The sequence below is a fragment of the Anguilla anguilla genome, chromosome 6 (assembly GCF_013347855.1).
Source record: "Anguilla anguilla isolate fAngAng1 chromosome 6, fAngAng1.pri, whole genome shotgun sequence".
Lineage (NCBI taxonomy): Eukaryota > Metazoa > Chordata > Actinopteri > Anguilliformes > Anguillidae > Anguilla > Anguilla anguilla.
In genome coordinates this window covers 30871698-30888700 of record NC_049206.1, presented here as the reverse complement: position 1 = coordinate 30888700, position 17003 = coordinate 30871698, and the positions used below count along the sequence as shown (strand labels likewise).

Genomic DNA, 17003 nt, shown 5'->3' with positions numbered 1-17003 from the left:
AGTATCATTTATCTATGATGACTGTGCATCTCCAGACAAGTGCAGAAAAATCTGCAGTGTGTCTATGAACAACAGATGAGCATCCCAGCTTCACGCTTTACTGTGACAGAGGGAACAACAAACATTACTTACCTCATAAATAAGAGGGCATGAGCGCACCACTTGTAAATAAACCCAATTATTGATCAACTTCTTATTTTGTGCGGTGTCTCATGGCATAGCGTGTAGAGCACTGTCCACATACTCATTGCAAACTACGACGTCAGTGTTTGAATCCAGCAATGTGACCTTTGTCACATGTCTCTCCCCATTCTTCCTGTATCTCCACACTGTCCTGACCAATAAAGCTGAGAAAGCACTAAAAATATATATAAAAACTATTTTATTTTGTGGCAGCTATGCTGATATTTCGGTATTTTTGGGGAAACACTGGGGAGTATTGGAGGGAGAGTGCTGTGTAACCGCAGCTGTACGCAGCACAACCTACATTAGAAAAATTTGAAAATGAGTATTGCCTCAGACTAAACATCTGCAGTATTCCATGGGCCAGATTTAGTTGATTATCCAAATGGATATGGAGGCCGGACCAAAATGTGCATATCTGGCCCATGGGCCTTCAGTTTGACACGTGATGCAAGATAATCTTTTAGTCTGATTTCTCAGAAATGTATTTAGAATAATAAGAAGGTCTGCTCCACACAATTACACCACAGTCATTTATGCATATAGATATCACATAATACACAAGAGGCTTGACCATTGCATTACAAATTCAACTGAGGGAAGACCGAAATCCCTCACTGCTCCCTGATGAAGTTGTTATTCTTTGCACAGTACATAGAAAGAGTCAAAGGAGATGTTAATGGGGCTACAGGATGAGCAACCCTGTAGCCCCATTGACATGACCTTAATGGGGCTACAGGGTTGCTCATCCTGTTGAAGCACTGTTCTTGGGCATGGATGAGGCCTGTGGTTTGATATTGAATCCATACCGTACCACTGCTGACTTAGTATTAAATCTCTCAGGCTCTGGAATGTGACTGGCACCCTAAACAGGAGGACCTGGTACTCGTACTTACCAATTAGGCTAGAGAATTCTGTCTTCTCGCTGTCCTTAATATGTCCTTATGAGTGTGTCTGCTGGGGACATTGGGTAGATGTAGAATTCTGACACCACATTCAGCCACCTGAAGTAGTTATGGAAATGCAAGAAGGTTAACCAGGGTTTTACCTTTTCTGGCTCATTCTCTGAGCATATATGACACAAAGTTAGGCACAAAAATAAGAACTGGAATCTGCAGGGATTTCTAGTTGCCTGCAGCTAGAGGTGTGCAGCCATTTTACATGACCAGTCATCATCATTTTTTTTTAACCACTTGCAATGCCCCTAGTGTTCGACGGAGTTTCTAAACGCCACCATTGTCACACTGGTCATCCATTTGCAAAGCACCCCCTCCCTGCAGTCTCATCTGTAACTATACATCCCCCATGCATGACACACTGGAAAATAGTGTCTATCTGGGCATGCATGAAAGCATTCTTTTACCACACATATATAGTTTAATCTGCTGTATATATGCTCTCAGTATGTCATTGCAAACTAAAAAAGAGCAAGTCTATTTTAGATTTTTTGCCTAGACAATTGCATTTGTGGCACTTTATTTCTTCTTAAATTACAGTATGAATATAATCTAATCTAAGTTAGTATGTAAATAGTACATGTCATGCTTCATTTAAACCATTTTCCAAATCTCTGTGATGCTCACATCTGGAGTTATAACGCTTTAATTAAGGTACCCCCTAAATGGGCAAGGATTGGCCCGATTTGGCATGTGCGCAAAGGGGTTAAACCATTCTTAACTAGCCGACCATCCACACCTGTTCCACGATCACCCACCTCCTCAGTCAGCTATCTCAATCCCCCCTGACACCCCCTACCCAGGTCATGATCCCCTGCCCCCCATCCTCCACGATTGCAGTTTGGTCCTCTCTTCCCCCCTTCTCCACTATTGCAACACAACACCACCAACCCCCTCCCCGTGGGTTCCACGATCGGAATTCTGCCCCCCTGTCCCCAATCTCACACTGTTAGGGGTATGAACAGCTTAGCATTAAGTTGGACAAAGAGGCCATTGTACCAAATACAACACGTACTACGTTATTTTTTGGATAACACGGATAAGACTAAATCTGGATGTTTGCACCAAAAGGACCATAACTCTTAGAGGAAGTAAATGCACTGGTTCATATTTGTCAGCATAAGACCCTATGTTTAACCTGTAAACCTATTGCATGTTTGTCTATGCGGACTGTTTTGCTATAGTCACCAGGGATGGTGTGTTTTCAGCCATTTGTCCTATACACTTATTGTGGTATAATTTTAGAAAGAGCTTCAGACTGTAGGGCTGGTTAACTGCTATATCAAGCTGCAGTAAACATTTTCACTGAGGATACAGTCTTTAGCTGTAGCTTTGATTTTATCAAAAATGTCTGCTCTTGTAAATTATTTGGCTAATTAAATAATTATGAGCAGACAAGTGCATTAAATCCCAAAAGACAACAGACATCAACGTGCGCCTTAGTTATAAGGTGTGCATTTTGTGAGTATGAGGCCATATTTTTAGCTTGTAACCTTGTTGTGAACTCTGACAGAAATGGTTATAAGTTCCTGTACTGCTCAGCCCGGGCCATCGGTATGGCAGACATGACCCGTGGGTACCTGCACTGGGTCAACGAGCGGGGCACTATGCTGCCACAGGGTCCTGTTCTGCTCAGTCCCAGCAGCCTCTTCTCTGCCCTGCATCGGTGAGACATCAGGGGTGTGCAAAAACAGACTAAAATTATGTCATAGGTCCCCTTTTTAGTTGTATGCATGGTGACATTTGATAAAGAGCATGTTGCTAATTGTTTTATGGAGCCTTAATGAGAGCCTGAAGAGTCAAATACTTGTTTTTTTTTTTTAGAGAAGTCATTGAAAAGAAACCAGAGAAGTTCAAAGTGGAATGCCTCACAGACATAAAAAACCTTTTCTACCCAAACACTCAGCCTTTTTATGCTGCCTTTGGCAACAGACCAACAGTGAGTATGGCATACTGCAAGCATCTGTGCCATTGTACATGATGTGGATCAAAAAATTATTGCAGGTTTTTCACAATTTTCAAGTTGTTTTTCACTCTTTTAGGATGTGTATTCATATAAGGAAGTTGGAGTCCCATTAAACAGAATCTTTACAGTCAACCCAAAAGGAGAACTGGTTCAAGAACATGCCAGGACCAACATATCATCGTAAGTGCAGTGTTGTTGTTGCTGTCGGAACGAATTCATCAACATTTGTACATGTGGCCCGCAAATAAATGAAGGCAAGTTAAAGTGTTATACTCATTGCTGAACTCACCAAACTTTTTTTTGATTTAATTGCTGAAATTATTATTATGCCTACAGAGAAGCACAGAGCTATGCAAAATCAATGTCTCATCCATTCTCTAGAAGAGTCAAACACTCTTTGGTGTTTGACTCCCTTATGGAGGACATTGAATCTGCACGCCTCCGTGCTTCTTTGTTGGTATAATCATAATTTTTAGCAATTAAATCAAAGTTTCTCTATTGGGATAACTGATTTTCCCTGTTGTCTGACTCTTTGGTACTATTCATATAGTCTGAATGTGCCTGCTTATACTATTTATTAATCTTTAATGTAATAATCTCGAAGATTTTCATTAAAATAAATGTCTGTTAAGTCACTATCTATCGCTGAATTAGGCAACACAATGGTGATTGAGCCTATTATATTAATTAATATTATTATAATAATTTATGATTAAAGAACTGGGTGTCTGTGGCGACATTCCTAGGAAAAAATCACAAGCGGCGCACAGTTAGTGACGCATTTTTCATCACCCATCAGTGGTTGGTCTGCCAGAGAGGGTAGGCGGAGCTAATGCAACAGGCTCGCTCTTCAACTCACTTGTGTTTGAGCGCGTACTGTTTTTTCCGGTGTCTGCTAGCGTTACAATAACAGAGAAAGGGGCGGGCGGGCGGGGCTTATGGAACCCTAAAAAGTTTTTTGTGTAACATGAGAGGTCATATTATTTGTTGATGTAGATTTCATATAACATTTGGTGACAATGTAACGTTACTAAATTACATAGCTATTTGAACAGCTAACGCTAGCTACCGGACCATGTCAAGAAAGGCAACATTAGTTTAGACAACGTTGCGCACAGTATCCATCTCTCATACCCATATTAGGTAATGTTGCGTTAGCTAGCTAGCTAATGTAATTAACACAATCTAATGTCAGCTAACAATTAGAAAAAAACGCTAGCTAACGCTACCGACCTCGCAGACCGTCTCTCGAATGCAATGCTACCTTGTTGCAACGTAGCTAACTAAAAGCCAGTTCAGCTCAATGATTCGCAACGAGACTAGATGCAACTTGCAAAATTCCAAGACGTCTGATTGTAAACGTTCTAAAACTGCACTTGGCGATTTGACAAGGTGGGTCTTTTGAGACCCCAGGCAATGGCTTCAGACACTCTGCAACTAACCAGTTCACACCGCTGCAATTTTCTCTGCAATCATTGTGAATCATTGATCTGAACTGGCCTTAACGTTAGCGTTATTTACATAAAGTTCATCAATATATTATAATGATTGGAATAAAGCCAAGGTATAGGTGAAGCAGAGCCGGGTCTGATTTATGTGTAAAGATGTCAAGCCGGAGAAAACTAAATAAAATAATACGGCAGTATGGATTAGCGTTATTATTTTATTACGCTTCCTCATATGTTCCTTCAGCCGTGATACCCTTTTTTGATTAAATCTCCTTTGTTTTTGTTTTATTCTTCTTGTTGCTAATTTAACACCCAGCTCAGCTTTATCCTCGAGCAGTTTAGCTACCAAAACCAGAAACACCGGGGGCAACATTGTGCAAGGCAGTTGTTTCAAAAATATTACACAACAATCATTCACGAGAAAGACTATTTATTATGCACGAGATACATAGTTGCACAAGCCACACCGAATCCTGCAAATTCTTCTCTGCAGTGTAAAGATGTTCATACCGGGCAAAAGGTGGATAAAGAACGTCTGTGGAAACTGGTCATCAATAATTCTACCCCAGGTCTGCTACAGCATTTTAACCCGGCTCAGCAGTGTAAAGACAGCTTAAGTTAGCCTAATGTTAGACAATGAATGAGTATGTACATAACGTTACTTTTATAACAACCATGTTTTATTCAGTAAATAGTAGCCTGAATAATAAAAGTGCTATAGTTGGCGTGGCCCAGGTGCCAACTGGCTAACGTCACACAGGCGACACTGGTTGGGTCCGGTTGGATCTATGGGAAGTGAGGTCCAAAAACACACCTGCAATTACCGCTTCTCGCCATTGGTACCGCCAAAGAGAACGAAATGGAAATCTTCGAGATTGTAACTTTAAGTTAATCAAGCAAGTTTTGTGTGTTTTGCTTTAGCACAGAATGGTGACTTCAGCAGTCAGTGAAAAACTTGAAAATGTTGATGAGGCAATTTTTATGTGGGTTGAATGATATTAAAGTTTTTGATGGCATTGCAGTGGCTGGTATTGGGGCATTTGTGGGTTTGTGGTTCAAATAAAACAATTAACTTCAAGTAACTCCAAAATGAAGTGTACAGTTTCCAGAGGCTACACATATTAACACATTAATTGGAAAATTGGTGCTCTTAGATCATCATAATATGTACAGTACAGCATAAGGTGGGATTCATTTTCAGTTTCACCCAGATCACAGACATGTCTTTTTTTCTTCAATTACATCATTAAATCTGCCTACCTCAATATCCAGAGGAAGGATACCGGTTCATAACTGGGCAACCAGGGACCTTTGGCTTTCGGTTAGGTATGCCATAACGTATGGTTCAGGGCCATAGTTTTGTTTAACATGAATATATGTCCTTAATTTTGGTTTTAGAAATATATAATTAGACCACTTTTCTTCAAAGTTGGATAAAAGCTTATATTTAATCATGTTAATATTACACCGTAAGTTATTTCTGTAAATATATTGTAAATCAACTTCCTCAAAAATTGCATGGGGTGCTGTGTAATTTATCCCAAATAAAGACCTTTTTGGTTATCCTATCCTCTGGCATACTGATCAGGCGGTTCCACAGTCTGACCATCTCACATTTTTGTCGTATAGGACCAGGCACCCACCCAATATCACCCTTAATAGCTAGAACTGGAGCAAATTTATGTACACCAAGAAAACAACGTATGGCTCTGTTCTGAATAGAATTGGCATTTTTGGATTCTTTAAAGCCCCATATGCCAGCAGCATAATTCAGTACAGGAGAAACACAGGCATCATAAAGTTGTGAATATGTTGAATAATCAAGATCTTTGCACACTTAATTTATTAATCACTGAGCCTAATGCTCTTCCAGCCGAAGTCGCTAGGGATTTTATCCCCACCTCGTAGGTCATAAATTCATCCAGGTCAAACCCCAGGTATTCATACACACTAGCATATTTTAGTGGTGATGGTTCAAAAGTGATATTTTGTGTACTTCTTGCTGTACCCTTTTTCCTGAAATGCATTATCTGGGTTTTACTCTGATTTATTGTTAATCTCCATCTAGAGCACCATAAGTTCACAAGGTTTAACATATTTTGTAAGTCAACTTCAGATTCAGCAATAAGTACTATATCATCTGCATAAAGTAAAATACCAAAATACCTCCAGACTTAAACCTAGGCTTGCATCCTTAATTTGTTGAGCCAAATCATTCACATATAGAGCAAACAGAGTTAGAGAAAGAATGTCACCTTGTTTGACTCCAAAGGGAGTAGGAAACCATCCAGTAAACATGTTATTTATCTCCACACAGGCGACTGGAGAACTGTATAAAGTTTTGTACTGAATTAACCGGTTATTCAAAATGTTAGAGTATAAGTTATAAACTGTACTTAAAAGGCTGATGCCCCTATAGTTAAGGGGAACCCTTGGATCATTCTTAGCGGACTCTGGGATCAGTTTAACAATAGATGTATACCACACAGAAGGAATGATGCTATATTCAAAGCAAGTTTGAAACAGACAGCATAACACCGCTAGTAATGATGGAGACTTTAGGACTTCTTTTGGGATTCTCCCTACCCCTGATGCTTTCTTTAACTTTGCCCTGTCAACAACACACTTTACTTCCTCCCGTGTGATATTGTTATTCAAGAATTGATTTGGGATGTACCCAGATTGATTCATGGTTTTCTCCAACTCATAATTTGCATTCCATGTATCTTTTAGAAAAGTATCATCAAAAACCGTGGAATATGATTTCCTGAAAGTAAGTCTGCAAAATCATTTTCCCATTTTCCGAGAACAAGCTCTTTTTTATTCTCAGGATCACCATTACTTAATACAATTTCCATTGAAATTTTTGTTGATCTCTTAGGGCCCAATTTATTTATTTTGTTCCAAAACTGTTGTGGATTGCTGTATTGTAATTGGTCTAGGTGTAAAGCTTGTCCTCTCCTGAATTTCCTTTTATAGAATCGTAATCTCTTGTCAAAAGCAAATTGAGTTCGCCTAAATTTTTCCTTTAAGAGTCTTTTAGTCATTTGAAAATCAATTTTGCTAGTAAACATTTAACCATTTATTTACATAACATATCACATAATAATTCATACAACATGTCAATATTAGCTTGTGTTTTCTGACAATGTTCAAACAAGTGAACAATGAACAAGTGGATTATCGGTGCCAAAATCACTCAGCAACACAAAACTTAGATCTGTTCCAGATGAGGAAATTGATCACTAAAGCAAGTTTTGTATCTCACATACAAAAACAGGAGTGTTTTTCATGAATTTATGATTTAAAACAAATATTGTGCTCTCTAGTGCCACCATGTGATCCAGCTGGATCAATACTTTGGAGTTTGGCTTTTGATGTGAGGGCCAACATAACTACTAAATTTCATCAATTTCTATTGAACTGTTTGGGAGTTATTAGCAATTTGGTGACAAGTCATGCCCACATTGATATTTATTCACCCATATTTAAATGTATAGAGTTTTCGTGGAGCTTGGTCTATGGAGGCTATACACCAAGTTTAATGCAAACTGGTCAGTTTTTATAGAAGAAGCGTTTTAAGTGTTTTTCAAATAATGCAAAATACAGAAATCCAATATGGCGGACATGATGGAAATTTTCTAGGCAGAGACACGTTTGGGCATATAAAGTTTATGACAGTCGTTCAAACAGAGTGAGAAATTAGGTTGGTGAACTCCTTCAGGGTTTAATTAAATACTGTAGCACCCCTATTGGCCAATGCTCACCAAGGTTTGGATGCTAGAGCGTGGTGAAAAGTAGTATTTATGTACCAAATTTCATGATGATTGGACCTCGGTAAGTCCACCTAATATGCCTTGAATTTTGATTGACTGATGGGGGCCATGTTTTTTGAAGATCTGTCTGGATCTGTGGCCAATGCACTGCATTCAAAATGTCAAGTCATTTGGACATTTGGTTCATAAGGTCTTGGCATTTTTTCATTTTCCCTTGGAAAAAGTGGAACCAAATTGTAAAAGCTTCCTTGGTTTGACATACCAAAGACACGTATATAGTTTCTTGATCTAACTTTGCATTAAAATGTTATTAGCATTTTGTCATGCTAATGGCCGCATCAAGTTTTATTGGCTGTTTATTCATCCATATTTTATTGTATCAAAGTTCTGTGTAGAATTTTCATGGACCTAAAAAGGTGTATACCAGTCAGTCAATTTTTGTAGAACAAGAATCATTTTAAGTGTTTATTTAAAAAATAATAATACAAATTTCAGAACTCCAATATTGCAGACATTATGGGTTATTGAGGCAAATTTGTTCTCCAACCAGAGATATGTATGGGCATATAAAGCTCCTGACAATGAAATATCCTTATATAATAAAAAGGTTTGATGAATTACTGTAGCAATTAATTTTTCCTGTTAGCACATCCTTACCAGTAGTACATATGCACCAAATATCAAGATGCTTGGACCTCATTATGATTTTATTATGTATTATGTATTATGTATTATGACCTCATATTGGCTGATGACAGATGTGTTTGGTATACAGTATGGTCTGTCAGGACACAAAATTTCATGTTGCTTGATCATTTGGTTCATGCGTTATTTTTACATTTTCCAGCCATTGCTAAGCCCTTCACATACATGCCTACTGAAAACTGATTAGCGGACCATATTTTTTCAGATGTGACTTTATCATTGTATGTCCAAAGAGACTGACACAAACACATAGCCTGCAAAGTTTCAACTTGAGGAGTCAGGCAATTGAAGATTGAGGAGTGAGCAAATGGGGAGTTTTTTTGTATTTACTTCTTACAGCACGACCTTTTGGGGAAAAGGCCAGCAAAGTTATTATGCTTTATGATTCCGTTTTGTTTGGACAATGCTTTCACAAATTACAGCTATTTTAGTAAATATGGCCATGCTTGCAACAGTTGATTTGCATATGATGGCCATACTGTTTTGAAACTTCAACTTTTAAAAATAATTATTCAATTACAGACACATTCACAGGTTCTTTTAAGCATAGGTGACAGGCATCTTAGCGGCCTAAGGCTAGTTTGTAAAAGTAGGTTTTGTCAAAAATTCTAAATGGTGGAAAATCAACCAGCATATTTGGTATAGCACCCCCTAATGGATGACTGATCCCAAATTTTACATGGTAGTAACGGCTGCTGATGATCTGTTTGGCTGATGATGGCTATGTTTTTTAAGTTTAAATGCCAACCATCAAAAGATATCTTATTTGCTTGTTATAGTGCTACGTATTGGCAGAGAGGCACCAAAACATATGTGCATCTGAATCAAGTATATTGCACTTGTATATCAAATTTGGTGAGTATTGGACAAGTGTTCATGAATCACAGCTGTTTTAGTAAAAAAAAAAAAAAAACTACGCCCACAACAATTTATTCACGTCATGGCCAAATGGTTTGCAGCATCAAAAAATAAGTGAGAACTTATTTTCTGGGTTACACCAGGCATGCTGTGTGTCAAATTTGTTTAAAGACCCTGTGAAGCCTCCCTTTTCTTACATTTAAATTGTTCCTTTAGTTACTAAATTGCAATGTATATGTATTTTTTCTACTTATTAGACTTTGAAAAGATAAAAAAACCTGCTTTGATGTAAAACCTGGATTTCTTAATATAGCAGACTCAGGACTGGCTGGGCATGTCAGTTCTGTCCTAATTATTTATGCATTCACTTTTGATTGACAGCCCGGGCCACTCACTCCCACTGACGTGGATCAGCGCTCACTCCACGTCAGTTTTTAGCTAACGTTAGCTAGTTATACGACCGTAATAATGGATAACGAGTACAGCAATAACAGCATTAGAAATATTTAGCCGTATATGTATGAGCCCATCGTTTACAGCCTATAATATAGGACCTTAACATTATAGGGTAACCTACGTTAGCACATAACATTATCGATTGGTTTTTTTGCGGCAGTAACGTTATTCTGGAGAATAAAGTAACATTACACTCGCCAGCTAACGTTAGATATATTTACACAAGTACAACTCGTTGCTACATTAGCAAAATTATTGATAGCCAGACAGCAAGTAAATTGGGGAGATGAGGTTAACGGTAATGTTATAGTTTGTAGGCTTGATTCGATTAATAGCAGAACGTCATCTAGCCCGAACGGATGCTTACCGGAACCGGTCCGTTCAACTGGTAAGCGTCCGTTTAGGCTAAACATTATCGACAGTGAAGTAAAGTGAGGTTAGGATGACTAAAATTATGATTTGTAATATAATCTATATCAACGTTAAGTAACTTTAACGTTAACTGATCGTATTAAGCAAAGGCTTAATTAAATTATCGATAGCATCAAAGCTATCTAGGATTCCCTGGTTGAGTTAGTTATCTACGTTGCGTTTCATGCACATTGAGCTAGGTAGCATGCGTAAAACACCTAAAGTAAAAAGACAAACAGACCTTATCTTGATCTTGATTGATAGTTGGCACAGCATCTGGCTTTAGAAATGTTGTCTTGGCAAAGCCCATCCTCTTCTGTTCATAATTGTAGAATGAATCGGGTAAAATGTGTACTGCACAATTTTGTCACCTTTGATATTTCTAACTGTGCACCGTTTTGTTTTTCTGTATAATCGATCCCGACCTTTCGGAGACTTGGATCTTTTGGCAAGGCGTGAAAATCTCTGCAATCTTTAATCACACAATAAGACATTGTTGAACTGGATGGTTAATGTTAGCAGCAGACCCGCGCAATATGTATTTGAGAATTTGGTCATGGCTTTGAACTTGGGAGTGCACACTACATAAATATTCATACTGGATGAGTGTTGTGGCCACCGCACATGGGTCAATGCAAATTAGAAACATTCGTGACTGCACAGGGTCTTTAAGATTGTATCAACTTTGTAGCAGTAGAAGCAAAAAATATGCAAAATTTCAAATGGTGTAAAATGGAGGCAAAGTTGCTCAGCTGAAGTAGGATCAATTTATAAATTGTTAATATCTGCAATATTTACAGGACAAAACACAATTGGCCAAAAGACCATACTGTGCATGAATGTTTAAATCTGCAGCCAATTAGGAAGGCCGTGTTTTTTTTTTTCATTTGTTGATGAAAACGGTATGTTTGTGGGATTGGATGAGTCATGGGTTCGTCATGTTTTAAATACACTTATTTTGTCTATGTAGTCAAGTCAATAGGGAAGCGTAAAGAAACCTTTTTTAAGCCAATCTTGATTTTCTATAGGCTTTACGTCATTTGCTGCCCAGTTACTAATCAGGTGTGAGGTGCAAATCAGGTTTTACCTCTTCTATGCCCTTATATATGTATGTTATATTAACATTCTATATCTGGATGTTACAACCATGCTGCATGGGGATAGACTCGCTGTTTCGTTGCTTACATTTGAGGCCAGAAGTTTACACCTAGGCTAAGGACTTCAAACTCAGTTCTTCACAACTCCACTCATTTCATGTTACCCTAATTGACTTAAAACAGTAAATGTATGGTATCTACTTTATTTCCATAAGAGGTCATTTCAAAATAATAGCTAAGAGACAGATATATTGAAGCTTTTATGTACTATATCATATTTTCAGTGGGTCAAAAGTTTACATACACTTTGTTAGTATTTGGTGGCATTGCCTTTTAATTGCTTAACTTGAATCAAACGCTTGGGGTAGCCTTCCACAAGCTTCTCACGATACTTTGCCAGAAATTTTGTCCATTTCTCCTGACAAAATTGGTGTACCTCAGTCAGGTATGTGGGCCTCCTTGCTCGGACACATTTTTTCAGTTCAGTACACAAATGTTCTGTGGGATTCAGGTCAGGGCTTTATGATAGCCACTCCAATACTCTCACTTTGTTGTCTTTAAACCATTTTGTTACAACTTTGGAGATATGCTTAGGATCATTGTCCTGCTAGAAGACCCAGTTGCGACCAAGTTTTAACTTTCTAGCTGATGCCTTGAGGTATTGGCTGTTAAAGGGAATGAAGAGAGGTCATTTGATTGGCTATTAATAAATCCAGCTACACCACACCCACTGATAATATATTTAGTTTAACCCAGCCCTGTTTTCAGGTACGCCATGCATTTTGCGCAGTGCACTCCCCTGGTCCCGAAAATACTAACATTCACTAACCATGCCCAGTAAGCCCACACTCCATGCCATTGGCTGCACCATGCACCATTCATTCTGAAAAATCCAAAGATTCATTCATTGAAAAATAACATAACATATACACATATAACGTACACATATCCAACCTCTGGAGGCATAAGTTACGAGCTGCTTGGGTCTTTTTTTGCTATAAACCACAAACCTGCAAATGTCCCTATACCAGGCATTGTAAAACTGTGTACTTCAAGAAATTTCAGTAAGAATCTAAAATACCCTTCAGCACACATAAAAATTGTCTGGGATAATTGAGTACACAAAAAATGATATAATACAAAAAAGTGAACTATCTCATTAACCCAGTGTTCTAGTGCACGAATGGACGTGCAACGCGTGGCTGATCTAGTGCCAACTTTGGTCAGTAGTCCCATAAGTTGATGTATAATTGTTGGTAGTGTTGCCCAGGTTTGGTGAGGGTTCAGTCAGCCAGGACTCACATCATTCTGTGATGTCCCCCACTGGTTGATCAGGCAGTCAGTTTGCTTGCTGCAGCTGCACAAAAAGTATTTTTCCTTCAGCTCATGTCTGTGCAAGCTTGGCCTGGGGAACTGCACTGAACAGAGAAGCAGCTGCTTGTACAGGCTACACACTGTTTCCAAACCCTGGTCCTTCTCGAGTGTCACCTGTGATGATATGTGGTTCCTTAACCCTGGTCTTCTCAGTGTTACCTAAGCCCATACACGGTTCCTGACCCTGGTCTTTCTGGTGTGGTCTGCAGCTATGTTCGTCTGGGGGAGGTGGTGGACCACGTCTTCCCCCTGTTGATGCGGGGTGACTCTTCTGACTTCCCCTGCAGTGACACCTTCAGCCAGTTCACCTATTGGCGGGAGCAGCTGCCGGAGGTGGAGCAACAGCAAGATTCCTAGGACTCCAGCTAAGCTTGGGCACCAACGCAGCCACACCTGGCCACCACACAGGCACATGCAGACCAACACACAGACGGCAGCTTTGCAGTAAAATGCATGCCACTCTAAGCCAGGGATGCACAACAATGGCTGGTTTCTGGATTTTATGCCAACTTCTGCTCTTAATGATTTAATTAGCATCATTTATTTCATCAGGCATTTTAATAAAGCAACGAATTTAAGTATTGCCTGTGTATCCTTGCTGAAAAAGTGTCCTGATACAGGAGTGAACAAGCATTAGTACAGTATGCATGGCTATTTAGCTATTTAGTAAATAAAGCCAGATTAATTGGTTGAAAAACAAGGAAAGTCCTCTGGGAAAGGAGTTGTGCACCCCTGCTCTACGCACAAGTGAAGGAGCACTTTTTTTCACTTTGTATATGCTTACAATCATATTACAGTCATATTGTGTGTCAAGGCATTTCTTATCAGACACCCCAGACTTTCACATTATGCTAATGTTATTTAGATAATTATAGAAAGCTAAATTTGTCCTTTTTTGCCTTGGCTTTATTAGTTCAGTTTCAGTGGACTGATCGCACTGAGAAGTTGCTTGTCACAGAAATGTACTTCAATATAATGATTTTGTGCCAAATCCTCTGTCCTGAAGGAGAACAAGACAGAATTGCACTTTAATTGTAATCTTGCGCCCATCACTATTCAGTTTAAAGGCTCTCTGACACAGATGGACAAATAAAGAGTGCTCGTTTCAGGCTGAGTAGGTCACTGCACAGTAATACAGTAATAATGTTGACTCTTCACATGAATTGAAATGTTGCCACGAATTGGCATATGTAGATAGCTGTGGTGTGATAATGTCTGGTTTCATATATGTGAATCAGGTCATATATGTGGAAGCCAGAAACTTTCTGTCTTCCAGTTGTAGGGTTTTACTGTCTGTTCACTGTAATGAAGAGACCACAAGGCATCCAAGACACCAAAGTAGTTTGATGCTCTATCCACTGATGACCTCAAACAACGACTGCCAGTGATTTTGATCTTGATCCTCTCAAGCAAGAGTGGCCAACCTTTGTTTTGGAGACCCACAGGATGTGTGGGTGTTTTGTCTTTCAGCCCAATTAATATAATACAGCAGTTGTTTGCACAGTTAACCTGTGTTGGTCTGAATTGGTTGATGATTTTAAGGTGATTACCATTTCAACCTTGTGGCTCTCCTGGGAACATGGTGGGTAAATCATCCTCTTGATCAGTTACCTGGCTGCTGCTGAATGATTATTCTTTAATTATGGAGTGACAAAAACCCATGTGCAGGCCTGCTAACTGACAATGCCTAAGAGTTTATCTGTCCTGTGGGTGCAGTAATCACAAAACTATTCAGCAATAATCAACGTCTTTTTCCTTTCCCAGTATGAATAGCTGAAATGAAAACTAATTTATGAGTGTTATTTTTTTACGTGAAAAAGATTTTGAGTTGTGTGTCCCTTCCCATGTGCATAGTTAGATGTTATTTATGTGGTGTTAATGGATTGTGCATTCTTATTGAGGAAACATTAATGCTACATGTGTTTTTCAAGAGAATTGTATATAGGTTATATATGAATATCATGAACATATCTGCTTTATGTACAGGGTCAACAGAAAACATTCTAACAGTTTCTTTCTTGTATGTTTACCCATTATAGAACACATTTCCTGAACCTGATCTTCATGAACAAAGGAAATAGCCACTGTTGAGACACTAATGTGGTTTGTCTATAAAATGAACTGGTTAATTTATTTTCAACCAGCTGCTATTTTGCACTGAACCCAGAATCTAGCCTGCTTGGTGACACTGTGACTTATATGTCCTGATATATTTATTCACAAGTTAATATTCATACAAGCAAACAATGCAATGAGTTATTGTAAACAAAATACAAGCATGACCCTCAGTTGTAATGGTCTTTATAAAATTTCTTCACAAGTCTCTTTTCACTTGCAGTAAGAATAAATGTACTGATTATGTGGCATGCAGCCAGATAACACTGTCGGCACATTGTGACTCCACAAAGATGTGCATTCTTTTGAGTGAATTTATAGTGTGTAAATGTGGACAATTATGTATTATGTGTGGGATGTGCTGCACTTCGGTAGGTTTATTGGAAAATTAGTAAAATTGTAAAAATCTGCCAAGGGAAATGTCTGAAACAATATGGAGAGCCCTTGGAACTTGACTATGGTTTCCTTGCCATCTGACTGCAAATCGCAAATTACTGTAGGCCTAATGGTGCTATCACAATAGACCTGGATAGATTTCTCTTCTGTGGTTATATATGAGCCTACGCCCCCCCCCCCCCCCCCCCCCCCCCAAACACTAGGTTTGTACTTAAGGGTACAGTTCAGTTTTGCTGGAAAAGTGATCACATACCACTTGGGCTGAAATTCCACCCTGTCTTACAAAATGTTAGGCTACTGAATGGTGTAACTTGATCAATTAATTTATCCACCTTAAATTCTAATATTTTGTTACTATAAAGCCATAAACATGGCAGATCTTTGAGGCTAGAGCACGCCTTCACTAAATGGTTTGGTATTTCGTACAGTATTCGCAAGCACAGTGCATAATATTTTTAAAAAGTGATTGAAATCCACATTGTAAATTGAAAATATAAAAACAGTTTTTCTTCAAATAAATATGCCTCATAAACTCACAGGAATGGCTGCATTTTCATTTTACGTATTCATCTGCACCTACTTATTTGTTTATTGTACTGTATTGTATTGTAGAACTGCTATATTCTTTCTGTGAAAGATTTCTATTCCAGTGAACTGTATGGCCTTATTCATGGCTGCATACGTTTGTGAGAGATTATTTAATTTTGTTTAATAGATGTACATGTAATACATTAGATATTTCATTTTTATCTATGTATCAATAATAAGTTGAATAAACTACAATCAAAGATAAAATGTTTCTGTCTGGGTGATTTGTGTTTCTGCATTCTGCATAATAGGAAAACAAATATTTGTATAGGGTTTGACTGTTTCTAAATACACATGGAGATGATAGATACAATTAAACCGTTTATATGTTTTCTAACCAAGATGAGTTTAAACTGACGGGTATTTGCTCAACCAATGAATAGCAACAAATGTTTAATTATTGATTCCAGTGCTAGTTTGTACTTGGTAGGATTGTTGTTTGCTGAACAGGTTACTCTACAGGGTTGGAGTCCTGATCTATGTGGTCACTTCTGGCACTACGATCTTTACTTCACTCTAGTGTGTTTCTTTTGCACCTCTGCACCTTGAACTAATGCACTTGTTGTACGTCGCTCTGGATAAGAGCGTCTGCTAAATGCCTGTAATGTAATGTAATGTAATGATACAATGTAGTATTTGTATTTACAATACAAAAGACATGCATGTCCTTGCTT

At 38.5% G+C, this 17003-nt stretch overlaps 1 protein-coding gene across 4 annotated transcripts in view; it reads left to right on the top strand.

The window, feature by feature from the left end:
* lpin1 (lipin 1) overlaps positions 1-16536 on the top strand; it is a 115132-nt gene extending 98596 nt beyond the window's left edge. For all 4 annotated transcript variants that reach the window (XM_035422540.1, XM_035422536.1, XM_035422538.1 and 1 more), the window contains 4 exons: positions 2653-2805; positions 2964-3078; positions 3182-3285; positions 13440-16536. In XM_035422540.1, coding sequence (XP_035278431.1) covers positions 2653-2805; positions 2964-3078; positions 3182-3285; positions 13440-13587 — 520 coding nt within the window. In that variant the 3' untranslated portion in view covers positions 13588-16536. The remainder of the gene's footprint in view (positions 1-2652; positions 2806-2963; positions 3079-3181; positions 3286-13439) is intronic.
* Positions 16537-17003: the final 467 nt, after the last annotated feature.